The sequence below is a fragment of the Mytilus galloprovincialis genome, chromosome 9 (genome assembly GCF_965363235.1).
Source record: "Mytilus galloprovincialis chromosome 9, xbMytGall1.hap1.1, whole genome shotgun sequence".
In the NCBI taxonomy this organism is placed as follows: Eukaryota; Metazoa; Mollusca; class Bivalvia; order Mytilida; family Mytilidae; genus Mytilus; species Mytilus galloprovincialis.
In genome coordinates, this window is record NC_134846.1 from 17,762,358 (window position 1) to 17,789,490 (window position 27,133).

Below are 27,133 nucleotides of genomic sequence, written 5' to 3' on the forward strand. Positions count from 1 at the left end.
AAGAAGTGACTTTTTATTGTTGTAAAAAAAACCATCAATACAAACTTAATAAATACCAAATGTTTAATCCACAAATGTTTTGAATAAAGATTGTGGTCTTTCAACCAAAAAGAATGTTGTCAAACGATATTGTATTATTATGGTCTAAAGACCAAATATTCATGTATTTTCTTATTCATATAGAAAAAACAACCAAACAATTAAACCAATCTATAGGTTGTTTGATACTCATAAACTGGTCTTTAAACCAAAAAAAAGAAAAGAAGAAGAAAATGATTCGGTAGAATTTTTAGTATTTACTATTAAAAACAAAAGATCAATATCAACGAATAAAGGCCAGATAATAAAAAACACAAAACACATCTAGGATTCACTGTCAATGTCATTCTAAGCGCTTTGGGTCTCTCACATGTTATCAATAAGTTACTACTAAGATATTTTGGAGAATAAAACAATTTTTATTAATGAAATATTTAAAATGTGTTCGAAACTTGTAATTACAACTGACAACTGTCTGAATAATATATAAGTTGGTTTGAAATAGAAGGATAGATATGTGATGTAACAATTCTTTCCCAAAGACTTAGGAATATTTTGAGGTAAAATATCAACACTAAATGCAAATATTCATCTATCAAAAGATACATGAACAATGATTCTAAAAGAAAATATATCGCTAAGTATAATCTATGTTTTTGGTAATAACTTTAAGTTTTAAAAAAATAAATATATGAAGAGTAAATTTTTCTGGAAATTTCTTTAACATTCTTCTTCCTTTTCTTTGCTTGGCATGTTTTATCTGAAATAGAAGAAACGATATATTTACCTAAATTTGCTTAATGCATATTCATCTTTTTTTCTTCAGCTTTAAAGGAAGATATCAATATGAGGTTGAAAATGGCGATACCTTCGTGACTATTCACGGAAATATTCGATGATTTTTCATTTCCTATAGTTAATTATCCGTTTTTAGATGGTGACGTTCCCTTGTCACCATCTTACGGTGTTTATATATCTCAACTTGTACGATTCGCTCGTGTATGTAACAATGTTTTAGATTTTAACGAGAGAAATTTATGTATTACTGAAAAATTATTACACCAGGGTTTTCGATATCACAAACTAGTCTAAACATTTACTAAATTTTATCATCGGTATAAAGACATCATTCGTAAATATAGCTCAACATGCAGACTTCTAATACGTTCAGGTATTTCACATCCAATTTTTTATGGAAATATTCTTTATAAAGCACAAAGGTGTCAGTATTCACCTCAGAAACTTACAAAACCTTTGAATAGACTTATTAAGAAGGGATATAATTACGATACTGTTGTCAAGTCATTAAAGATTGCATATTTTGGCGTTAATATTGAGTCATTAATAAGGTCTTTGCATCGGAACTAAACACATTTATTCTAAAAACAGTTGTTGGCATGACACGGGTTATGTTCTTCTCATATATGTTATGATGGTATGATACTAAATCACTAACGGGAAGGATTGTGCCTGATGTTCATATGATGATTTCATAATCTTTCAGTCAGTTTAATTGTAGTCTGGAGCTGGCATGTCAGTTAACTGCTAGTAGTCTGTTGTTATTTATGTATTATTGTCATTTTGTTTATTTTCTTTGGTTACATCTTCTGACATCAGACTCTGACTTCTCTTGAACTGAATTTTAATGTGCGTATTGTTATGCGTTTACTTTTCTACATTGGTTAGAGGTATAGCGGGAGGGTTGAGATCTCACAAACATGTTTAACCCCGCCGCATTTTTGCGCCTGTCCCAAGTCAGGAGCCTCTGGCCTTTGTTAGTCTTGTATATTTTTAATTTTATTTTCTTGTGTACAATTTGGAAATTAGTATGGCGTTCATTATCACTGGACTAGTATATATTTGTTTAGGGGCCAGCTGAAGGACGCCTCCGGGTGCGGGAATTTCTCGCTACATTGAAGACCTGTTGGTGACCCTCTGCTGTTGTTTTTTATTTGGTCGGGTTGTTGTCTCTTTGACACATTTCCCATTTCCATTCTCAATTTTATTGTCAATTGTCGCGATCGTAAACGATACTTTTTGGGCATACTTACCCTCCAATATACTTAAAATTTCTCAAATGATAGAACAAAATACAAATTACATAATACCTTCTGATTCTTTTCTATTTCCTTTTGATGTCTTTTTTTGTTGTTTTGGCTGTACTTGCACCTGAAATGTACGAGTTCATATACATTGTAGTTTGTTTGAACAAATCACGTTTCTACATTTTGAAAATAACATCGAATGCAGATTTTTAAATAATTGATCTTTGACTTAACATATAACAGAAGACGATAGCGAAAAAAAAAGGTCACATTTAGTAGCGTGATCGACTTTTAAACATTGCAATGATTTCCACAGAAACAAGTATTAAAATGTGTAGTGGGTCGGTCTAAAGTTGGAGCGATATGACTGTTTTTTTATACTTTGCTCCATGTTGAAGGTTCACTGTCACTTTCAAATGAAAAACGTAGAGCGCTGTTCCTTTGGTTTTTATTTCGTGACGTATAGTATTTTTGCGTCCTATATTGATAAACTATGTCTTATCTTTTAGTTAAATGAACTCTGGAAAGCATAATATACGGACAAACTTTTCACATCGACTTAAAGCATTATTTATATTGCGATGGTCTATTTGTTTTACTTTTTTATTCCAATACAATGAAACTAGAGATTAAATTGATTAATATATAAAATGAGAAATGTGAAAACTTATATAGATAAGAACTAGACCGACTTACAAAACATTCCTCTCGCTCATTTTCCAATAATCTCCTTAGTTCTGCTGGAATGTCTTGATCAACGGATGGTCTTTGTCTTTTCAATTGCTGTTTGGGTAACAAAGGGAGAATCCATTTTGCCTTTGATAGAACTTTTGTCCTTCTGTATGGCAGACTGTCTCTAATTTTTTCTAGATGTCCAAGAAATCCTCCCCACCACTTTTGCTCTGTATGTTCTATTTGATCAGTGAATAGACATTGCCACTGTGGTATTCTAGATTTGATCTTATTTATATCTATCTTCTCGAATTGAGGATTGATAACTTTTGGTATTCCCTTTGGTAAATTAGGTTTCCCGGAAATTAGTTGAATAATGCCATGTTCAGTTTTCCATTCGCTGTCTTGGAAAGCTTTGTACTGCATTTTCACATTATGTGTTGCTAAATCCCGGATAAACTTATAATGCAAAGGTTTAGTATGCTTACGAATGTCGTTAAGGCTTGATGTTATCCATGAACGAATGTCATAAATAGCCTCTATATCCTTAACGTTCGGAAGCATCTCCTTCAGACGAGGCATTGTTTCAGCATCATTCCTACGAAGAGTTTCAGCTATTCGGCTAAAAGCAGCATCCACATCTTCGTGTGTATGTCCTACTGGTAAAAATGATAAATGCACCTGAAAAGAAAATTTGCTATTTGTAACAGTAAAATAATTGGTGATTTAAATACGCTAACCTGTAATGCTAGAAAGAACTAACATTATAAGTGTGTAAAATGCCAAATTGCTTGTATTTTAAGAGTTTACAATACCCATCGTATTGAAAGGCAGTAAACTTCAAAATGTATATGAATAAAGAGCACGTGATACGCCCGTAGTATTTTTAAAGAATTAAGTTCCAGTACTCCTAAATGTCATGTTATAAATCTATATAAAAAAAAATTCAAGGGATGTTATATTGATAGATATAAACCAGCCTTCAAAAGTTTCATGAAATCTTTTTGAGTTGTTGTCCGAAAACTGACTAATCCCCATCCCTTTATGACTAAAACCCCACAACTAGGAACGGTAATTGCCATAATATATAAAATCGATAGCATACTTCAATAAACTTCACCAAAGTATCATGAAAAATGTTCAAAGCATTTGACAGTTATTATCCGAAAACACTGGAAAATACCCCTTTTAAATGGATAAAATTCCTATAACTTAATTGAACACGTAAAATCTAAAATTCATAAAAAAAGAAAGAGACTCACGTAGACAGATCTATATAAATAATGTTTGATGCAGATTGTTATTATCCGACATGTTGACAACGGACGGACGGACTAACGTTCAGCGGTATACTATAATACGTTTTCTAAACAGATGTACATGTACTTATACAAACTGTGAGTCAACTAGCCTATTTTCAAGATGTGTGTGTTAGCTCTCTGGTTAGAAAAAAGTTCCACCTAATTCATTAAGATATAACTTCTATTCAATATAAGTTTCACTGGGAAAAACATTTCTAACTAAAATCGTAGAAGTATTTTACTTCCATGCTAAAACCTTATATTACAGGCATCATAACTTACATGATCAACCAAAAGTCACACAAAAAATCCCCAAAAGGGGGTCTTGTAAATGAATGTTTTACAGACAGACGTACCATTAGCATGTATAAACTATAATCAATGATACATACATGTGTGCAATTTCAGAGGTAATTATATGGATAGGCAATAACTAATGTGTCAATTGATCATATATTTTCATAGTCTGGTAAGATACAATGTATATGTATATACTGTGCACTGTTCTTTTTATCTACTTGATGTGAATGACCCCATGTGGTTAGCATCTTTATCTGTGGAATTATTGTTGACACAAGATAATTAATCCTTATTAAGATGTCACAGATTATATGTTAGAGAAGAAATATATACAAACCATTAATATAGTATAACAAGAGGCTACGTTTTTCAAGTCCAGTCCTACATTTATAGTCCCTCCTCGTGAAAAAGAAGGGGGAAGACGGTTCTGATCCCAAAATCCCGGGCTTAAAAACATGAAATCCCGAGGTCCCGAATTTAAAAAAAAAAATCCCGACATCCCAAACTTCGGAAAGAGAATTCCCGGGTCCCCAAAGCGTAAATCCCGAAATCCCGAAATCCCGAGCTTATAAACACCCCGAAAAATGTCCTGCCGCCCCTCAAGACCATACAATTTCGAATAAAGCAAATCATTGTATTTATTTCTCGAGTAATAATAACACATAAGAATTCAGTGCTGATGAATTTTAATGTACTATATTTTCAAGGATTTGAGGGATCACAGGACCTTATAATTATCCAATACCCACCCCCTCCCCCGGTTGGATCTGCCTATACATTATGTTTAACACTTCCCACAGTTTTAACCCTTAAACCAAACCGTTTTAAATCTTGAAATAACCACACCGTTTAAATCTAGCAATAGCTAATACTTATTTCTTGAAGTGAAGAGGAAGTCCTCAACAAATTTGCCGAGCGGAGGTAAGAGGAATATATATATTTTTTTTGCGTAAAACTATTTTCACCTTTAAGGGTGCACACGCTCATATATATACCCACACAACCACCGGGTAACTGTTCCTTTCAATAAAGTAACAAGAATCGCAATGATTTGTAAATTGCAACTTACCTCATTGAAAATGCGTTGGTGAACAAGGAGTTCACAAAAACCCAATACATATCGATTTTTATTTTCCCGCCAACAATTATCTGCTTGCAAGTACAAAATAGGCGGTAACTTGTTACCCTACAAGAACAATAATCATAAAATTACTTCAGTATAGTATCTTACCACAGTTTTACCTTATAGACACATCGTTTTATAATAAACTTCTTATAATCACTCGTAATAATCCGTAAATGACTCCCGAACAATTCATTAAAACTGTCAAAACTGTCGCAAAATGACCAAATCGTAAGGGTTTGTGAATGTGTGTGATCCTTAAGGGCTCGTTAGATAAGTTCGTGGATGTGAAACGGTGCAGGATAACTGGGATTGTCCATAGATCAACTCAAACCATCTACAAAGTCAACTCGGATCAGCCTATTCAGACAAAGAGATGTTCTACTTTTTAAATTATTAAACGAGTGTCTACGAAAAAGACAATTCAGACCGTCAATGAAAATGCAGCGAGATTATTAATGATAATCATCTATAATAAAAAAGAATTCAATTTATGGAAAAATTACGGATTTACATAAAACTTTTTGGGGGCACATTAACTCGATTTCAAAGGCAACAAGTTAAAATGGCAATTGTTATGCCCCACCTACAATAGTAGAGGGGCATAGTGTTTTCTGGTCTGTGCATCCGTAAGCCCGTCCGTCCGTCCGTCCGTTCGTTCGTTCGTGTACTTTGGACACATTCTTGTTATGTTAAATATATAACAATTAACCATTCAAAAAGCACAAAACTCTGTCATTCAAATTATATGGCTAATCAGACGAACTTATTTGTTTTGGGTGTATAGATTAATTATTTTTAACAAATTAAAAAGATATGTAGAAATGTGGATAACAGTAAAACTCGAAACCAATTCAATACTTAATTGATATGGTGTGCCGCTTGGATTCTGTTATCTCATTCTTTACATAATACTTTCGATTCAAAAAATGTATTACTTTTCATATAATGCCTAGGATAAATGCAACTTTTTATTGGTATGATTTTGTGTGATGTGTTCATAGGAGTTCAAATCTGAGAATCAGCTATTCCTTATGTCATGTTTACCTACGGCGAGACTTTTTGATGTGAAAAAATACAGGGCGTGTCATATAACAAGTAATTGGAACTCTTTTGACCTTATTTCCGATTGTTTTCAAATATATTCATATATTTTCAAGCTGGAAATGTGACCAATTCAAGTGGCACGCTCTATCACTTTGTATATAGTATAGGGAGTGCTCATCACCACCCTCACCCCACCCGAGGTCACACATGTATTGCCTGATCATACGTTTAAATTGTGAAGTGTTTTACTTACCATAAGTTTTGAAATCTGGTGAAGAATTAGCATAAGGATATTCATGGTCAGGTTAGAGTCGTGCGCATATTGGTTCCAGTCGAGAAAGGTGAAAAATTTATTTTGTCCATGAGCTAAAACTCCGGTGACATGTGTCGTTAGTTGATCAACTTTATTCACAGCCTGCAATAAAACGTGTCAATAAGACAACTACATATATATGTAAGGACCAAAGTAAAAGATATATACAGATATAGATTCGTTTTAAATTAATTTTTTTTACTATACTAAAGAAATATAATAAAAAATGATTTACAAGGCATACTAAAAAGAGGAAGTCTGTAAAAAACTGACAAAATCAAACGCTGTGTACGGAACAAGTTAATTCGAATTATTGCCATATTCCTACATTTTTGTAGCTTGGTACATAAATTCTAATTTAAAAAAATGGAGGTACAATGTCGCGTATGACTGTATGGATCTGTCATTTAATTTACAGTTGTGGCGTGGTCGTAAATTCGCGAATAATTCCTCTCAAACTGCCGTCTAAAAACTTGCAATGAGATAAAAGCTTAGTATGACAAATTAATTGTACATAAAAAATCGCTCTAAATGGATAGATTGATTTATTGTTGGTTGCTTAACCTCTGGTGCTCTTTAAAAGAAAACGTTTGCATGGTAAAAGATACAAAATAATGTCTGAATAATTCCAAAGTTCCACATCAAACTCTATAATCGGAAGAAAACTATGATGTTCGTACATTTCCGAAGAGGGAATTTTCTGTAATACAAAATACCTAACTTACCTTTGCCATTCGACCAACAAAATGAGGAAGATTCGTTTTTGCTACAATGAAAACAAAATTTAAAGTTCATGTTATAAATAGGTAAAATTATGAAAAAAATAGGCAATCTGATAAACTGTTTAAATTGTCATTTCAGTCATCCAAATTTGATTTAATAGAATAACATCACAGTTAAATTCCCATTTGGAATACAAAAAAAAAAGCGGAAAAAATAATTCCTTATCGAATTCGTTTCATTAGTTTGAACAAAATAGAAAAGATTTTAACTTCAATGTTTTTTCTGTTCATTCCAGATCTTATTGGTTATGCCTTTAAAGTTATCAGATGCTCAAAGGCAATGAGAAATTGGCAAACTGAGTCAATAGTATATCGACTTATACAAAACTGACGCAATTTTAACTGACTTTTACAAAAATGACCGACCATTAATCTTACGGTCGACTCATTTTTCTCTAAAAAGTCCAAATATTTAGCCGTAGATCATAACTTACACTGATCCATTCCATCTATAATTAAGCTTAAATATTGTGATGGGGATGTCTTTGCAGCGTTTTTCTTTGTGTAATAGTACTTTCTTTCTAACCTGCAAAAATAGAAATTAAACATGTTAAAATATGAGTTTGCTGTTCAGCTTGCTTCTAGTAGCAAGCAAAGTCCACAAATACAACCCGATAAATTGATTGTCAGATTTTAATTTTATTCATATTGTTAAATATCAGCTGCTAGATACGATATGGAGCTTTTTGAATTCGTTTGCTGCGCTCACTCGACAAAAAACTTCTTATCGTGACCTGCAGCTTACCATTAATATACAGACATTGTCAATGTAACACACAAACATAAACAACAGGACACGGTCGATAAATATTATTGGCTGTAGCTATAGTAAATTTATTTCTTCTATGTGTAGTATATATTATAACTTGACTTTGATGTCATATTTATTAATTGCATATTTTATACATACATCTGTCTGCTATTGTGTTCTCTTCGTTCAGCTCGCAATTTTTCTCTCATCACTGGATCATGCGTGGTCTCTATCTGTCTTTCCAAACTTGTACATACTGTGCATTTCGAAAAGGAATTGGTCTGAAAGTGTAAATACAATTACAATACACATAGCATATACTGGCAAATGGTTGCGCTACATACCAATGACTAATTTGTAACTATTTTAGTTGCACTTTCACATCTACATATACGTAAGAAGTCTGAATTTATAAGTTAAATCCACAGTTAACGTTTTGCGAATAATCAAGTCAGTGGCGGATCCAGAAATTTCATAAGTGGGGGTCGACTGACTGCCTAAGAGGGGGCCAGCTCTGGTCATGCTTCAATGATTCCCTATATAATCAACCAAATTTTCCAAGAAAAGGGGGCCGCCTAAATCCGCCTCTGCATATACAATTATAGTGAAATTGGTTAATATTAAACTGTCCAAAATATGTCCTGGTTGACAGCATCACCTTTGTTTCGTAATGTACCCCATATAATGGAATAACAATTATTGGTACCATTTTTTTCACGCAAAGGAACATACACGTTTCAGACCTTATTTTTTTTAATATAAGTTTTAACTTGATTAAAGATTTGTGCCTTACTTGTTTGTTTTAATTTATACCTTTTTGACTTTAAGATTGGGTAAATATTTTTTCCACATTCCGTAGAAGGCTGATGGCATTAAAAATTCTTCTGATCTTTCCTTCATATCTTCTTTATATCTTATATAAATCATGCACTGTCGTGTCCGATAAGGTAGTAAGAGTGTATTACAGTCGGGCATCCTGTCAACGTAATATGTAGCGTATTCTTCCAGCCAGTTTATAGCTTGGAGTGATTTTATGCTGGCACAGTAGTGTCTCTCTGATACAGAAAAACGTGCTCCTCCTATGAACTTTTTTCTATTAGAGTAATAGAAATTTTTGTGAATTCCAAGCATTCTCATCAATGCCTTTGGACAAACTACATGTCCGTTCTGTATACGGAAGTATGGTGTATACTCCATATTAGTTTCAGAGAACTTTTTTTTAATAACCACTGGTTGCGACCATTTATTGTCTTTGACCAGAATTCCAATCGCATGTTTTTAACCTCCACAAGAGAGAATTTCTTCGTACAAACTTTACTACAACAGCGCCTACATGACTTTAAATCCTTCTGAATACTTGCTACTTTTGTATGACGAGCAAGGAGACGACTTCTCTCTGGATCTACAAAAATGTGATATGATAGTTTTGTTAATAAACTAAAACACTAATTTTATTTATTTATTTGTTTTTATCTATTTTAAGCTCTCTTTGTTATTTTTCCCGCTTTACTTAAAGCTATTTGATCATCAAACGTAATCAATCAATCTTATGTATTTGAACATGCAATTAACCGTAAGTGTTTCAACCACATGTGATTTAATCAACTGACTAAAGAAAAGATTAACAAACAATATGTAACATATGAATACTGATAAAGAACAATTGACCTTCACAAAATATCTTATGAACCTTTAAGACCATCAATTAACGTTAGCCATAATGAGCACTCATTGAAACATTATTCTCAAATCATGACAGATTTTAATAGGATAGTACAAATCATTGCTCTTCTTTTAAAACACGAAAACAATACGCAATAAATTAAATGCGTCCGATGCATTTTTCTAGATTAACCTCCACCAAGAACTCACAAAGCTTCGATGCATAAAAACGACACAGTTGAATAGCTATTTAATAAAAAAAAATCACTTAAAAATAATAGCCAAAATCCTTCAAATCCTTCAAACGCCAACTTTGCCTAAGGTAGTTGAAACGTTTCTAATTATGCTAGTAAACACCAAATTTTATTAAGGAAATTCACAACCATTTAATGTACTGAAACAAGTGTATTATCGTTTGTCGAGCAAAGGCAAGTCATATTTCTCTTTAGAATGAAATTCAAAACAGTGTGGCTGTGGCTATTGATTGACACATTAAATTCATCCATTGGCTGGGACAATTTAGGTGAACGTTTGTATGTAACAACCACTGCTCACTATGTACTTTTTAAAGACACTTAAACTATTGGGTCACCAAAGGTTCTTCACCAAAGGTTCTCAACACCTTAATAAAGTAATTCGAAAAATTAATCAGAAATAACACGATGTTTTGATTTATACCAATTATATAAATCAAAACATAAAGGTTATTCCTGATTAATTTTTCGAATTATTTTATAAGTAAAGGCGTTAAGAAACCTTTGGTGACCCCACAGTTTAAATGTCTATCGTAGGTACGTCGTGAACAGTGGTCGTTACAGACAAACGTTCACGTAAATTGTCCCAGTCAATGGATGAATTTAATGTGTCAATCAATGGCCACAGCCACACTGTTTTGAATGTCATTCTATATTACTTTCTAACTTATGGATAGAGAGTTGTCTCATTGGCACTCATACCACATCTTTCTATATCTATTATGATAACAAACAAAAAAAAAAACACTTACGTGATTGCGATTCAAGCAAAGGTTTTGTTTCTTCTTGGGGAAATGTAGCTCTAACATCATGATACATTTCTGCCATACCAATTGATGCATCTGAATACACTGAAACATTTTCATTTATACTGCTTTCTGAGCGAGAACTAGCAAGATATGAAGTTCCTTCAAAACCAGAAGATAGTGACAGTATTTCGGTTGATGCTAGATGAAGTGTTTCCGTATCATCTTCGTTGAATTCATAAGGCGACGAAGGGCAAATATTACATCTCAGTTTTGTGCTAATTTCTGAACCCATATAACAAGAACTTTCATGTTCACTGCTGGAAATTCCGAACGTTGGTTCTAACTCGATTAAAGTTCTATTTACGGAATAATCAAACAGTCCAAAGTCATAATTATCATCTGATATGTCTGCCACCCCACTAATCACTGGTATTTTTCTTGGTGTACTGGTCATTAAAGCTTTGTTTGGCGATTTTAATGTTGTGTCATAATTTACTGCATACTCTTCAAATGACTCTAATGTTTTTGTTTCTAGAATCAACGACAGGCTGGATTCAGCAGTGTTGCTTAAGTCTCCAAAACAATATGAATCAGACTGTCCAAGATTATGTAAATCAGAATCTCCAAGATTATACGAATCCCCTAAATTATGTAGCTCCGACAATGAATCTCCTAAATTTACCCCGTGTTTTTCGGTATAATTTAAACACACTACTGAGTTTTCCGCTGATTCTAAAAAATGAGAACCACCAAGATTACTTGAATTTACAAATGTATATTCATCAGTAGCGCTCGATGCATCAGCGAAAACAGTCACATCGTTCAAAAATGAATCAACAGGTAGGATAATTTGCGGCACCTGAATGGAGAATGTCAATATTCGTCTCTGAAATAAACAATCGATTATTATGAGCATAAACTAAAAGTGACAATGGATATTTGTAGCCGTATTTTATTCGCTGAACTCCGGCAGTTTGTGTTGTGTTTCTGTTTTCATGTATACCCACGATCTCTTTTTACTCGTATATATATTCATACGGTTAAAATCAGAAAGCTGATGAAGCCTTGTAACGTATGAATATTGAAAAGACTAAGTGATAAAATTAATATATATATACTGCATACATATAGTGTAAACGTTTTGAAACTGTATTGCATGACTGTTTTACTATTGATAGTTTTGAATTCTTTACGTTTTACTTTACGTAAATGAGTGTAGGGCAAAAAAAAAAAGGGGGGGGGGGGGGGTCCTCTGCGCTACAATGTATCAATCAAAATTTATCTTCTTCAAAATTCAATAATGAATATAAGCTATGAGGGAAATCAGATGGATTTAAATTAATTTTTGTTGTCAACGGCCTCACACAAAAAAAATCAATCAAATTTGGGATCAGCATATATTTTTTAGGAAAACAAATCATAATCCCCTCCCCTTTGAAGTTTAATGGTCGTTCTCTAATTTTGGTGCTATTTTCACATTTCCTGACCGGTGTGAGAAAAAAAAAATTCTCCTCACTATTGAAAAATCTGTTCTCGGCAAATGATTGGTTGAAAAGTTAATTGTGACGTTTTCTTCTTAATTTAACATACACAATTCAATTGAATGTCTTATTTAAGTCTCATCCCTCAACAAGTACATGTAAATAAATACATTGTTACTTGAACTAACACTAAATAAATTGAGAGCCATTATCAGAGACTATAACATGCTTAGATATAATACACTAAACAATATGAAATAAAATACTATTTACACATGTACATACGGAGAGTGAAATCACTTTATATAATAATATCCATTATTCAGATGACGATAGGTCATAAGTTGGAAATAAGTACCGACTGTATACCATAGCAAAAAAGAAATTAAAAAACAAACAACTACCAACTAATTTAAAACACTACATGGAAAATACGGAAATGGGGGTAAGCAATACGAGCGCATTAAAAAAAATCTTATCGCATGTGCTGGAATATAGAAAAAAAAAAGTAACTGTAGGTCTGAATAAATTACCTATTTTTTTTTTTTTTATTTATTTAGAGTTGTCGTCTTGCTTTATTCATACAATATTATATAGGCTTATTAAACAGTTGTTACAGTATAGCTAAAACAAATAGCAAAGAAACAATCACCACTGCTTAAGACGTAATCCCACTGAATGTGTGGATCGTAGCTTTTAAGTTATGCAATGTCCAGATAAAATGTTACAGAATCTGCGCCCCGTGGTGAAAATTGCCGTAAAAGTAATGTATGTATACTAAGTATTCCGATCTATAACGAAAAATCTCACCCGCGATCACATCCTCAAAGCAAGAAAACACTTACATGTAATGCGATTAGCTCTCCAATTATAACATTTAGGAGGATTAATACGTTACTATTAACAGGATTATATTAAAGTCTGTTTTGTGAAAATTCGTAACTTGATAAACTTGTCTAAGTGGTTTTTTATTAGATGTCCGCTCCTGACCCCATACTTTTGAAATTTATCATTTGATATCAGTCCTGTGACTGAAAACAAGCTCAGCGTATTTAAAAATATACAGTGCTAGGAAATTTCACCGTCACAGGCCGTAGGAAATTGTATATGGAACGTCGAAAATAGGATAGGAAGGTACAAACATGTACAGTTCCCATGAAATTTTTTTTGTATATATAAAAAAACAAAGGAAACATTTTAGTCTTGCTACCCACGTGTAACTAGCAAATCGATGTTTATCCTCAAGAATACCAGATTAACCTTTATTTGATTTATTAGGTTAATAAGGTCCACTAATTTTCCCTTATCTAAATATTAAAGCATACCCAAAGAAAAGTGATATATACTGTATGATCTGTCTGCATTGAATATGTTAAATTCATTAAAAAGGAGTGAAAGATATAATCACAACAATAAATCATAATAAAAGAAGATGCGGTATAATTACAAAAAAGGCATTTCTCCGCAAGAGACCAAATTACACAGACATTAACCACTATATGTCACCATACGGCCTTCAACAAGACAAATGTTAATAAGTTCAAACGAGAACACTAACGGCGTAATGTATGTACAAAATAAGGATCGAACAAAATAATATGTAAAACAGCAACAAACGACAACGTTACCACTGAATTACAGGTTCACGAATAGGGACAGGCAATTTTAGAATGTGACCGAACCAAGTATATATAAGCGAACGCCTTACATCCCTCTTTTTTCTGTAGAGTATACATTCGGTTTTTAAAAAAAAACCGCCAATAACTACCCAAATGTATCTTGAAGTCTTTGATCATGAATATTTAAAACATTTTAATTATAATATATGTGAACCTCTATATTTTTGAATTAATCATTTTTTTTAAAATTTTTTTAAAGATATGAATATTTCAAATTGACTTACCTCTGAAACTGGGTTGCAGTTCTCTCTTATATTCGTCTTGATACCATTCAAAGTTTGAACAGATAACAACACGCTTAAACACAGAGCCGATAAAAAAATACAGCAGTCCATTATGTTCTAATTGGAAAGTAAGAAACACATGGTTTAAAAATATACATGTAAAAAATGCGCACGTGTCTAGCAGGCGTGGCTTCGCAATGCGATTAAATATAACCAGTGGTGTGACATTGTAGCAGTCCACTATTTTTTTTTTTCTAAATCGAGATCAAACGGTCATATTACGCAATAATGTCGGGTTCAGAGAGATGGAAAATCATGATTGAAAACGGAAGACTTTGTGTAGAGGAAAATGGTAGATATTTTGAGGACATCGACAATGTTGGAACAACAAGAGAATTTGGAATTATCAAGGTGACTATATAAACATTTTAGTAATTTACAATTTTATTTGGTCAATTGTGGATAAGAAAAGCCATCGGAAAAAAAACTACAAGCTCAACAAACTTGTATTGAAAGCAAATAAAAATATTCAAATCAAAATAATACATAAAAGTAAAGAGATACTTTTAAGTATAGAGTAGATAACTTTCTATTAAAAGTTGCATTTAACTTATATTAAGGACGTCACTAACACAATTAGTGTACTACATGTATACTATTGTTTCTTAACACATTGTTTTGGAGTTGTAAACATAGGAAACTCTAAAAATATAAACTGAAATAGTAAAACTGTTTTCTTCTTCTGTATTGAACATTGCTGAATTACATCTTCAAATGTTAGGGCAAGTACATTTAGATTTTGAATTCCTTGACATCATGTCAGTGTTTTAAACAAAATCATTGATTGATCTTGTACATCTCTCTACATAAATATCTCAACTCTCGTTTTCAGAATGAAGTTTACTTTTATTAATGTTAATCCATCAATAAGCTGCATATTCTTTATTACATTTACTCTTGTGAAGTAACAACTGTTCATTTTATTGTGGAACGGTCATACAATTCACATTTGTTTTTATTTTAGACTTAACACATTATCAATCAATACATGTATATTAGTTTTCGTCAATACAGAAATACGACTGTTGGCTTCATGTTCAATGTTTGTCAACGTTCACAAAAACATGATGTTTTCTTATAATTTAAGGTTTCATATGAATCTGGAAAAGCAAAAATGTATAGTTTGAAAAACTTATGCGAAGGTCTTGGTTTTGGGCCAGCTGTCAAGACTCGTTCAGGTTTTATGAAAATATGGAACTCCTTGAAAGGTGAGAAATGTATTTAAAATGTGTGTGTTGTTCTTGTATCATGAGTACATAGTATGTGTATGAGTATTTGCTTCTCTTGCATTCGTCACAACTCGGCCGATTCCGTACCTCCATCTAAAGATAGAAGGAGAGTAGCGGTGACTCCGAGGATTGCCAACTGCTACTCTTGATTTTGACATTTTGTCCGATATTCGGAATCCTCTAGTTTTATCCATGTAGTACCAATAAAAAAAAATACATTACCAACCCTTACTTTTTTATTCATATTTTTATTACATATAGTTAAACTAGTCATTCATGAAAATCTTATACAATTCTTGTTATTTTTTCATAGTGTTTGAAAGAAAAAAGGTACCAATTTTAAATGTGTGAGCATTCTAAGAGAGAATCATTTCCCGCAAAATTTTCAATTGATTATATCTTAAAAACAAAGTCGCGGACCTATTATTTTTTCCTGCTTTTTAGCCTAGGTTCAGTTATTAATATACTATCAATTTATACCAGTTGATCAAAAAGCTAGTTATTGTCAAAAAGAGAAGCGAACATCCTTAATCAAACTAAGGCCTTAGTTGCTGTCGTATATATTTTAAACATTGAATTTTTGGCGATGTCAAGAGGCTGATATTGTTTTAAAAAAAATGACTACCATGAACAAACATTGATAATACCGTATTTCCATGACTAGTAATCCTCGCTCCAAACTCCGCTGGACCTCCTACGGCACCCGCTGGTACTTGTAGTTAAATATTTGATTGTATTCAACAAATTAATTTATGAACTGCATGTACGTGACGCTTATATACCAAATGGTCAATATTAATCATCCGTGTTATTTGCTCTATGGGATGTTTGTAAAATTTCAACGGAGGCAATGTCTTGGCATGATAATATCAATGAGCTTTTATTCGTATATTTGTCAAGTCTTTGTATGTGTTTTATTTCGTGATAGGAGGGGGAAAAGAAAAAAAGGTAAAAGGGGGTGGGTTATTGGCTGTCTTTGCCTACAACAATGTACTAGTGGGGTGCGTGTGAGTGCTTTTCTGTGTTTATTTGTCCAATTGGACTTGTCGTTTTTTTTACTGAAGAATATAACTGTAGCAAACAAGTTTTAACTATATAATTTTTTACAGCAAACGTAGACAATTATCAGCTACAGACATCTTCAACAGATAACATTGATCAGCCGGAGAACCAAGTTAATATGAATATTTCAGGTAGATGTGATTCTTTTAATACATATTTGATATTTACACACGCTTTCGTGAAATCAAGTTACTAAAGTAATCCATAAATATGATAAAATTCGGATTGAAAAACTCTTACCATAACCAATAATATTAATTCATATTTTTGCAATAACCCTATAATATTAATTCATATTTTATAAATAAAAGAAGTTATAGTATACTAGTATGCGTATGTGAGATGACAAGTAACGATTCTAGAGGTTCTATTATCGCCGTATTACATTTACGAATATTTTTTTTTAAATTGCATCTTCGCTTTTCTGCACAAACCCCCATAATACATGTACAATGTTCAAAAAAGGGGGGGGGCTGTATCCGTACAATCTTCAACAATAATGGACAGGCCGGCTATACGGACAAAAGTGCAATCATTAAAAAGACGAGGTACATTTGTACGATAAGGCCCGTTTTTTGGCCCCTCCCCCTATTTTCTTATTTTTCAAAAACTGTTTTGGAAAGCTTGTTATCACGTTGACGTTTGTTTGGATGAGCTTCAAAACCATTAATTTTAGAAAATGGTTGAGATTACTGGGTTAAAAAGGTATCAAAAACGCCAAATGATTCTTTGGCATTGTTTCTATAAAAAATCTAACACGCGCCGGAGAAAATAATGGCGATTTAGACAGCAAAAACTGTTATGACATGACATTGGAATTAAAAAAAATCCTGTGCCACGTTGGCGCAGGCACCTAAAAACTAAAAATTCGTTGTACGGAAGACCTGCAATTTTAAGTGAATGATAATTACAATATTTGAATTATAAAAGGAAGTTTACCCACTCACCTTACCCAGTTGCTAGTATTAGTGGTTTTGAAGTTCATCCAAACAAACATTCAAACCTCAGGGAATATTCTAACATAAGACGTAGCTTTCTAAAACAGAATTTGAAAAATGAGAAAATAGGGGGGCCAAAAACAGGCCTTATCGTACCAGAATTTCCAGTTTTCCTGCCACACCGACTTCTTGCAACAGAGATTGTTTTTGTTTCTGTTATAATTAAGAGTTTGTTTTTTTTTTACTATTCACTGAATCATAATATGAGTCATGTGGTCAATTTTATTCGTTGAACTTAGTTCTAAAGCATAAAACATGACGCGGACGTTCTGATTTTGTTCGAGTATCCGGACAAAAATGATACAAGAAATTTGGTATCTGTTGAAGATTTTTTTTTTACAAAACATACATTAAAATTAACATTATAATAATTGTGTTTGCAAAGTTCCATTCTTTTGTTGTGACAAATACGAAACATCTAATTCAAGATAATGCCTTTTTTCTGTGAATAGATGTACCAGGAGGGGAGGATTTAACCAGCACTGACGACAACGTAAACACATTGGATAATGTGCAAAGAAAATCCTCGACGCAAAAATCACCAGTCCAAAAGAAATTATTGTCACCAATGGACAGTTCTGAAGGTATTTTTTTAATCCTCCTTCTTGCAAACAATTGATCTGCTGCTTCGTAATACTAGTCATGTGAATTCGGCAAACAAAAATCAATAGTAAATAAGATATGTATGCAAGTAATATAAAATCTATTGCACTTAATATATATGCTTTTACAATAAAACTGGAAGAGACCAAGAACAAGTTAAAAATGTTAATGAAAATTATTTACTATTTGAATAAAAACCATAATTACGATGCGAAAATTTTATGTATATTTTTCTTTTGTAACAGATGCATTGACAGTTGAAGATATTCTAGGACGTAGCGTGGGTTCTTGCACTGAATCGCACATAAATACAGAAGACGCTTCCGATAGCACACCAGTTACAGTGGAGCAGTCAATTTTGGACGATTATTTAATAGGTATGATATACCATCTTCATTCTCTTAATAGGCGCTACTCATGGTATGAAGTATAGAAACTTTTAATATTAACTTTTATACTGACTATATGTTGAAGGCCGTATGGTGACCTATTATATTTGTTAATTTGTGTCATTCGGTCTCTTGTGGAGGGTTGTCTCATTGGTTATCATACCACATCTTCTTTTTTATACTTGTCTGTTATTTTGACATCGCCAAACATGTTTTATCTCTAGTTGCTGTTTGTGTTTAATGACCATTTTAGAAAAATAATGTGCAAGTCTTAGTTTTGAACAAACTTGGGGATCGAACACACGATTACAAGGATCACTTCCAGAGGCAAGTTCTCCGAGGATGTTATTTTTTTTATTGCATATACGGGTACTGGAAACTATAACCATATCAACTTCAGAAATATTACTTTTACATCAAATGTTCAAACACTTGCTCATTAAGTGAACAACATATTTTTTTTTTATATATTTTGAACTCGAAAAATTACAGCGCCCCCTTACGGTCATTGTCCTCCTGAAGTGATCAAAGTGATCGTAATATAACGACTGGATTATTCGGGTTATTTGAATTGTTGATTTTCCATTCTAAAGTGATAGCATTTGTTTTCTTTTAGGAGACGCATTAAAGGTACATATTCAGAACTTAGTTATACCTGCCGATGATCGCTGTTTTCGAAATCTGGACACGAAACATGCTCACTGTCTAAAACAATTTTATGAAAATCAGCAAATGTGTCATACAATTCTCATTGGCAACATTGTCAGCGATGTTACTACTGATAAAGGTAATTTGTCAAAGTTTCTTCAAGAACCTGGCAAAGTAGCAGTTGAAACTTTAGGTGGTAATCATACAAGACATGCGCTACAATGTTTATTCGCAAGCCAAACGAAGCCTATTAGCATGGTAACATGTCGGTTATACAACAAATTACCAGACGAGTTGGCGCTACAATTAGGGTATGAACACAATGCATCTAATACATTAGGAAAACCGACAAGTTTTGTTGATTTAGTAAAGATGTTTCGAAAAGAAGCAACAAAAATAGTAGGAGATACAGATATTAGCTGCATGCAAAGTAGTGAAGTAAAGCAATGGAAAGATATTATATGTACCATTCTAGGGATGGACAGAAAGGCGGAAGAATTTCATAACAAGTACAAGATTGTTTTAAAAATTGCAAAATCAAAGGATTCCGTATGGAGAAAATTTTTAGAATTCTGTTCCGCTTTCGAAATGAATGAAATTAGAAATACTCCAAGAGGATCCTTAAAGATTACACAGTTGAGAGATTTTTCAATGCTTTCTAGTGATAACCAAATACATATTTTGAAAGAAACTTTACAGACAAAAGACTGGAGAGTATTTAAGAGAGAAGTAGAAAGGTAAATAAATGCAAATCATGTCGTGTGTACTGGAAAAAAAATTCACTGCACTACATGATTTTCTTAAATGTTGATTTTATATTTGTAACTTGGTTTGTAAAATATGCTTCATAAAAAAGGCATTCAGCATACATTTACGTTATATCGGGAATATTATTAAAAAAAAAGAACCGTGGTTTTCGTAATTTAATTCACAGTTTAAGGAATAATTGGAGCATTTCATTAACCTTGAGGAATCTCATTTGTAATATTATGATATTAAAAATGAGTTATGAAAAAAGGAATGTACACACCAATTTTTAAAAATTTATCACCTATAAAATTGTTCACGAAAACAAAACACAAAAAAAAACCTAATAAACACCAAGACAAGAATAAATAAACAGCTGCGCCATGAGCGCATGATACGCCCGACGTCTTGTGTGGAAGTTTTATGCAATAATCATAAATAGTTTATGAGGAAGTTTAAAGCAATAACCATTTATTGTTTTTGAGACACGGCGGGACATGTGAAACCGACCCCCCCCCCCCCCCCCCCCACCCTGTTTTTTTTTTTACAAATATCACTAAAATAAAATTTTGAATCAAACCAAAAAGTATACAGATCTTTAAATTAGTATAACAAAGAAGTGTGTACAGTTTCAAGCAATAATCATAAATTGTTTTTGAGATACGGTGCGACATGTAAAAAAAAAAACCTCCCCTTTTTTACAAAATATTCAATAACTCAAAAATAAAATTTTGAGTCATCACCAAAAAGTATACAGATCTTTAGATTAATATAACAAAGAAGAGTGTAAAGTTTTAAGCAATAATCATAAATCGTTTTTGAGATACAGCACGACATGTAATAAACCCCTCCCCCTTTTTTACAAAATACTCAATAACTCAAAAATGAAATTTTGAATCATCACCAAAAAGTATACAGATATTAAGATTAATATAACTAAGAAGTGTGTAAAGTTTTAAGCAATAATCAAGAAACGTTTTTGAGATACGGTGCGACATGTGAAAAAAAAAACACACCCCTGTTTTAGTTACAAAGTGCCGTAACTCAAAAAGTTTAAATCTTATTTTCACCAAAAAGTATACAGATCATTTGACCATCATAAGAAACAACTATTTTAAGTTTCATGAGATTTGGATAAGTCGTTCTCAAGTTACGGTGCGACATGTTTACGCCGGACAGACGGACGGACGGACGGACGGACACCGGACATTTGTATACCATAATACGTCCCGTCAAAATTTTGACGGGCGTATAAAAAAATGTACAGGCAATGTTAATGAGAGACAGCAACCAAACGACACAAATAAACTAAAATTATCTAGAGACAACACATAGCCTTAAAAATATAGGCGGTCTCCATGCACTTTATCAAGCTCTTAATTTTCCATTCTATACATCTTGTGAATAAGTTATACAAAGACTACCAAAGATCTTTCGTTTAATCGAAATCCCCCCAAAAAATGTATTGATGAAATGTCAATCGCAAAGTCATCTCGTCAACCTTTTCGATAGGTCGGGTATTTGGTGGTTGATGTAGACTGCAGCCTTGTAATTTTGTAAACTTATGTTTTTTTTGTTTTTAATGTATAATTGGGCTAAAGTGCAATTTCAAAGATCTAATCGATATTTATGGTAATAAGCCCACCTTTCATTTTAAAAAAAACCCGGTATATTGAAATATTACAGAAAAGAGCTGACACTGTACGTACATGTATATCAGTAATGAAGTTACCGACTTAGATAATATCACTGGATTTATTTTGTAGTGTAAGTTCAGATCGAAAGAAAACGATTGGGAAAACGAAAGCAGATCCGTCAGATGTTGACAGAAAGATCAATGAAAAGTATGTTAGCATTTTAAACGAACATACAGAATAAGTTTCATGCATCCATTTATGACAATATTTTGTTCAGTTTTATCATTTCACGGGATTTCCAAATATCATTGATTTATATGATTGCGTACTTTAATGTTTGAACATCATTTGGTGCATTTCCGAACGTGCATCTAAATTATAAATTCCTACTGGCGGCACAAAACTGCCATTTTGATTTATTTTAGTTTACGATATTATTTCAAAACTGTCCTTTTGTTAATAACTGTTAAGAGATATTTTTTTAAATTTTAAGGTTTTAATTTGTTGATGAAACTTTTCAATATTATATACCTGCAGACTCTCAATATTCTGTTGAAAGCTGGTTTAACTGTAGTAATAAGAGAATAGTTCACTCCTCCTCCATTACAAGTATTTAAAATGTGCCTTTGCTTATTTGAATTAACCCATTAAATTATTGAGCATTTCATTATATTTATCTAGTGAGTGTAAAATAAAACAACTGACTGCCGAAAGAGAAAAATTGGCAACTACTTCATCAACATTAAAATCAAAGTTGACAGAAGAACAAAAGAAAACAGAGGACTTCGAGACATTGTTGAATCAAGAAAGGAAAAAATGCAGTGCACTTGAAACTAAATTACAGCAACTGAGGAGATCAGAGAATGAACTCAAAGTTATCTTGGATAATCAGATTGATAAAAATGAAAAATCTAGTAATCTGCTACAAGTTGAAAAAACAAAATACCAAACCCTGGAAGAAATGTACAATAAATTGGTAAGTTGAGTACTCTGTTTTTTAGGGCTGTAATAGCCCTTTTGACAAAACGCTTATTATTTTGTTGATGATATATGGAATAATATTCTGCAACAGACTTACGATAGTTATCAGATCACATTAATGATGCATAAAGAGTTGTTCAATTGACCATGCAGTCTGATGATCTTGATCTTGCATTACATAATTAATCAAACATATTTACCAGCTTAGAATAAATACCAGAGACAACAAAGAAAAATAATTTATACAAGAAACATCTTACATGTCATGTACTTGTATTTAAACATAATAAGAAAATATTCCTTATTCAAATGTTCTCAATACGCAAACTCTGAAAACAATGATGTTTTTACAGGAAGAAGCAAAAGCTTGTTTAGAAAAGAAAGTTCAGGAATTTGAAGAATCTAGTAGATGTCAACATATTGAAAAACACAAAAGCCAAGTAGACAACTCTGTTGTAAGTTTTATAACCTACGTATGTATTTACCTTACAATTAAAAAAAAATGTCCTTTAATTTTTGTTAATTGTTTGTTCAACAAATGATATTCACTTTGTTGGTCTGAGTGAACGTAATTAACTTAAAATCGGGAAGATGTGTTGAGTTTCGTACGCAATTCTTCTTTAGAAGTAAGTTACAAAATAATGTTGACCCCTGTGTTCATAATTTCTTATTTTTTTAATTTGGTCTGATTCTGTTATTCATATGCAATTGCTTTGCAAATGAATGATTTTCATTGGATAATTTTACAGTTTTTCCTTTTTATTATATTTTATTATAAATTTTAGTTCCAACGTGTGTATCGTCACGTTTGTTTCATCAACTATTATCTATATCAGTCTATATCAAGTTTACGTTAAGTTTTTATGCACCACCTACGATAGTAGAAGGGCATTACATGTATGTTTTCTGGTCTGTGCATCCTTCCGGCTGTACGTTCGTTCGTTCGTTCGTTCGTCCGTCCGTCCGTCCGTCCGTCCGTTCGTCCCACTCCCACTGAACATACAAATTAAAAGTGTGAGTTTCAGGTTAAAGTTTTTGGTCAAGGTAGTTTTTGATGAAGTTAAAGTCCAATCAACTTGAAACTTTTCAGGCCAAACTAGATCTTTTACCCAATTTCACGGTCCATTCAACATGGAAAATGGTAATGCGAGTGGGCATCCGTGTACTTTGGATACATTCTTGTTCAATATAGATTTGTATATTAAGTTTGTTTGCTGTTAATGACTACATATTACTGTAACTGTCTGTGACGTGCCATTGTCTTTAGAAAACTTTTCATAATATCTCTTAAAAAGATATACACAACATATTTGTATATATTTACAGGTATCTGGTAGAGATTTGACTCCAAAACAAAAACTAAAAAATGACTGCAGTCACAGTGACAACTTAAACAAGAAGAAAAGAAGGATGAGTTCAAAGGTAAATAAAAGAATAAAAAATGTGTACAAACAACTATAACAAAATCTCTGATTACAGAATAATTCTGGACAGTATTGGCGTAAATAGACAGTGGGCAAATTTGAACATTCTGGACATTTCTGCCTCTCTAATATTTTTTTCTATCCAGAGCAATTTTGAAAAAAAAATCTCAAAACTTGTGCTTTACTCCAAGTCTATTTTAGCCATGCGGGCCATATTAGTTGGCAGGTGGGATCATAAGAAAATTTAAAAACAAAATACTCCAATGATGCGTATTGCCGAATTTAGATAAATCTGGCAATGTAATTTCATAGAAGATTTGCTAAAAGGTTTACAGATAACGACAATACATGTTGTACGATATTTTTAACCTACTTTTAGGACGAGTTTAACTGCTGGACAGGTGGAGACTAGTCGGCCATGTCTTTAAACCTTGTCAATCTTTCGGGTCTAGACACAAAGAAATACACGGTGTGGTATAAACTCTATCATATGTTTTGTGCAGTTGTAAGATGCTTATTTTTCATTTATGTTGTAGGAGTTTGAAGTTGGTACGTCTGTTGAAGCATTTTGGTATCCAGACAAGTGTTGGTATACTGCAAAAATACTAATGAAGACAGGAAAAGGTAAGTACTGTTTTATGAAAACAAAATTTGGAGGGCAAATGTTATCAGATATAATATCAGACTGTACAAAGATAATTCTGTCGTATAAAGAAATAAAAGTGGAAATGTTTTGTACTCAATCAACACATGTACATATAAGTTGAAAAATAATCATATTAGTAAAAGTTTTCAATTCATGGTAGCTATCCTGATGAAACAATTCAACAAAAAAGACGACGTTTATTTTTACAGAGGAGCACTTGTACTAAACTATCGTTTCGGTATATATTTATTTAATAAACTTTTTTAGTTTATGAACTTTGTTTTAAATCCATTTGCAAAGAGAACGCCAAGTATTAAATTTACGGTAATACAGAATTTTTTCAAAAGTACTACTTTTAGGCGTTGCATCGTCCTGAACATGCTTGTACTATTTCCCATTGGACGTCATTTTTTAGGCTTGTCACACTTTTTTTACGTTTTATAATGTTTTCTTTAAAATGAGCTAACTGCGAATGAGTTTTTTTTTATAAAAAGGACTTCATAATGGTCGAGAAGATAATATTCCAAAGACTCAATATGCTGATTTTTTTATGAAAGAAACAGTAGTTGCACCAGTAAACCGGTTAATCAGTTGATCAGTTAGGGTCAAACATTCAGTCAAACATTAAGTCACATTAAGTCTAGGTCAAAGTTAAGGTCAGGTCAAGCATATTTGACTTCACAAATCTAATACTTAATTTAACAAGGACCAGAGCAGAAGATATTGGCATGTAGTCATGTATTCTAAAACCAGGATTTATGACACTTAATCTATCTGAAAAAGTACCGATAAAAGCATTACATGCTATATAATATATAATCACACATACTCCTGTATTTATCAGTAATTTATATGGCCAGGGGTACTATTTTGAACCGACAAAAATACATCTTATTAATCGAAGTCAGTTACTCTTTACTAGTATCATTATAGTTTCAACATTCAAGTAAAATAGTCCACAATTTATTATTCATTAAGACTCAGATCTTTTTTAAAAAAATGATTTTTTTACAGGCTATGAAGTAAAGTATGATGTTGATAAATTTGTCAAAGATCTCCCCTTAAAGTATGTGAGAGCGGAAAAAAATTCTACAGAATAGATCGATTAGCTGAAACAAAGAAGAATGACCATCATTGGAGGAAAACTATGATGCACTTGCTAGCCAAAGTGGAGAAATATTTGACGAACATGTGTTTTTTGAATTATTATTGTTGTCCCTATAGAAATAATATAGATATTGTAAATAATGCGTAGTTGTTAATTATTGTCATAGAAAGTATCATATAGCTTTACTCTGCGTAAGGAATTTACAGCAGTCATTGTGACAAAGATGGGGATTTCTTTATCATTTACACCAGAAATTTGCGAAAAACAAAAAGAAAGCAATGGAAAATACCAATAATAATCAGCCACGTTTTGATTCATTGTGCTTATTAATTGCATTTGAAGTTGGATGGCGATGTTTAATTGATAAATGATATGAAAATATCATTGACTTTAAGTGTTCTACCATCTTAGATGAAGCGAATTAGTATCTACAACGCATATTTCAATATTAAAGACAGATACATACGACCGGTTCACAAAATCGTTAGAAAAATAAATCTAATTTCAAATAAAGAGTTCCAAAGTAATATGCAATTTCAATGTAATCAATAGATCTGAAAAAAGAAACATTTATGTGAAATTCATCTTTAAATAAATACTTCGACTGGTATGGTACACGTTTTTGTTTACCAGAAATATGCATCATTTCAGGGCCTTTTATTGTTGAAGATTCGGTATGGATTTTGCTCTTTTTTGAAGGCCATACGTCACAGTAAACCTATAGCTTTTTTATGTCATTTGGTCCCTTGCGGAGAGTTTTCTCATTCGCAATCATACCACATCTTCTTATTGAATATTTGAAAACGAAAATGTTACCGGTTGATTATGATATACATGTACTGTATGTACCTTTCTAATCTATGAATAAGTGTGATTAGAGTAACGTTTTCACGTTGTTCTTGGTCTAAGAACCAAAAAGCAATTTACGCATTATATTTTACATTCAATTTTGTTCTTGGTCTAAGAACCAAAAAGCGATATACGCATTATATTTTACAGTCAATTTTGTTCTTGGTCTAAGAACCAAAAAGCGATATACGCATTATATTTTACAGTCAATTTTGTTCTTGGTCTAAGAACCAGAAAAAATAAGATTGATAATAATTTATTTGATATCATTCGTTTAGTTGGTCCATAGACCAAAATCTGGTGGATAACAGCTCTATCATCTGCGTGAAT

At 32.4% G+C, this 27,133-nt stretch overlaps 2 protein-coding genes and 2 long non-coding RNA genes across 4 annotated transcripts; 2 read left to right on the plus strand and 2 right to left on the minus strand.

Moving 5' to 3' along the window:
• Positions 1-2,121: 2,121 nt before the first annotated feature.
• Positions 2,122-9,422, minus strand: LOC143044537 (uncharacterized). Its single transcript, XM_076216597.1, has 8 exons — positions 9,187-9,422; positions 8,533-8,654; positions 8,057-8,148; positions 7,566-7,606; positions 6,781-6,942; positions 5,427-5,543; positions 2,781-3,437; positions 2,122-2,208 (listed from the first exon to the last, which is right to left on the minus strand). The coding sequence occupies exons 1-8, from the start codon at positions 9,346-9,348 to the stop codon at positions 2,137-2,139; spliced, it is 1,425 nt and encodes a 474-aa protein (XP_076072712.1). The 5' UTR covers positions 9,349-9,422; the 3' UTR covers positions 2,122-2,136.
• A 22-nt stretch (positions 9,423-9,444) lies between these two features.
• On the minus strand, positions 9,445-14,605 carry LOC143044538 (uncharacterized). Its single transcript, XR_012968704.1, has 3 exons — positions 14,423-14,605; positions 11,042-11,924; positions 9,445-9,775 (listed from the first exon to the last, which is right to left on the minus strand). It is a non-coding gene; the product is annotated as an uncharacterized LOC143044538 (long non-coding RNA).
• A 984-nt stretch (positions 14,606-15,589) lies between these two features.
• On the plus strand, positions 15,590-18,524 carry LOC143044539 (uncharacterized). Its single transcript, XR_012968705.1, has 3 exons — positions 15,590-15,690; positions 16,821-16,904; positions 18,224-18,524. It is a non-coding gene; the product is annotated as an uncharacterized LOC143044539 (long non-coding RNA).
• Positions 18,525-18,625: 101 nt separating this feature from the next.
• On the plus strand, positions 18,626-26,094 carry LOC143044540 (uncharacterized). Its single transcript, XM_076216598.1, has 8 exons — positions 18,626-18,751; positions 19,380-20,148; positions 21,925-22,002; positions 22,477-22,771; positions 23,130-23,231; positions 24,103-24,198; positions 24,737-24,824; positions 25,861-26,094. Exons 2-8 carry the CDS (start codon positions 19,496-19,498, stop codon positions 25,944-25,946), a joined length of 1,398 nt encoding a protein of 465 aa, XP_076072713.1. The 5' UTR covers positions 18,626-18,751; positions 19,380-19,495; the 3' UTR covers positions 25,947-26,094.
• Positions 26,095-27,133: the final 1,039 nt, after the last annotated feature.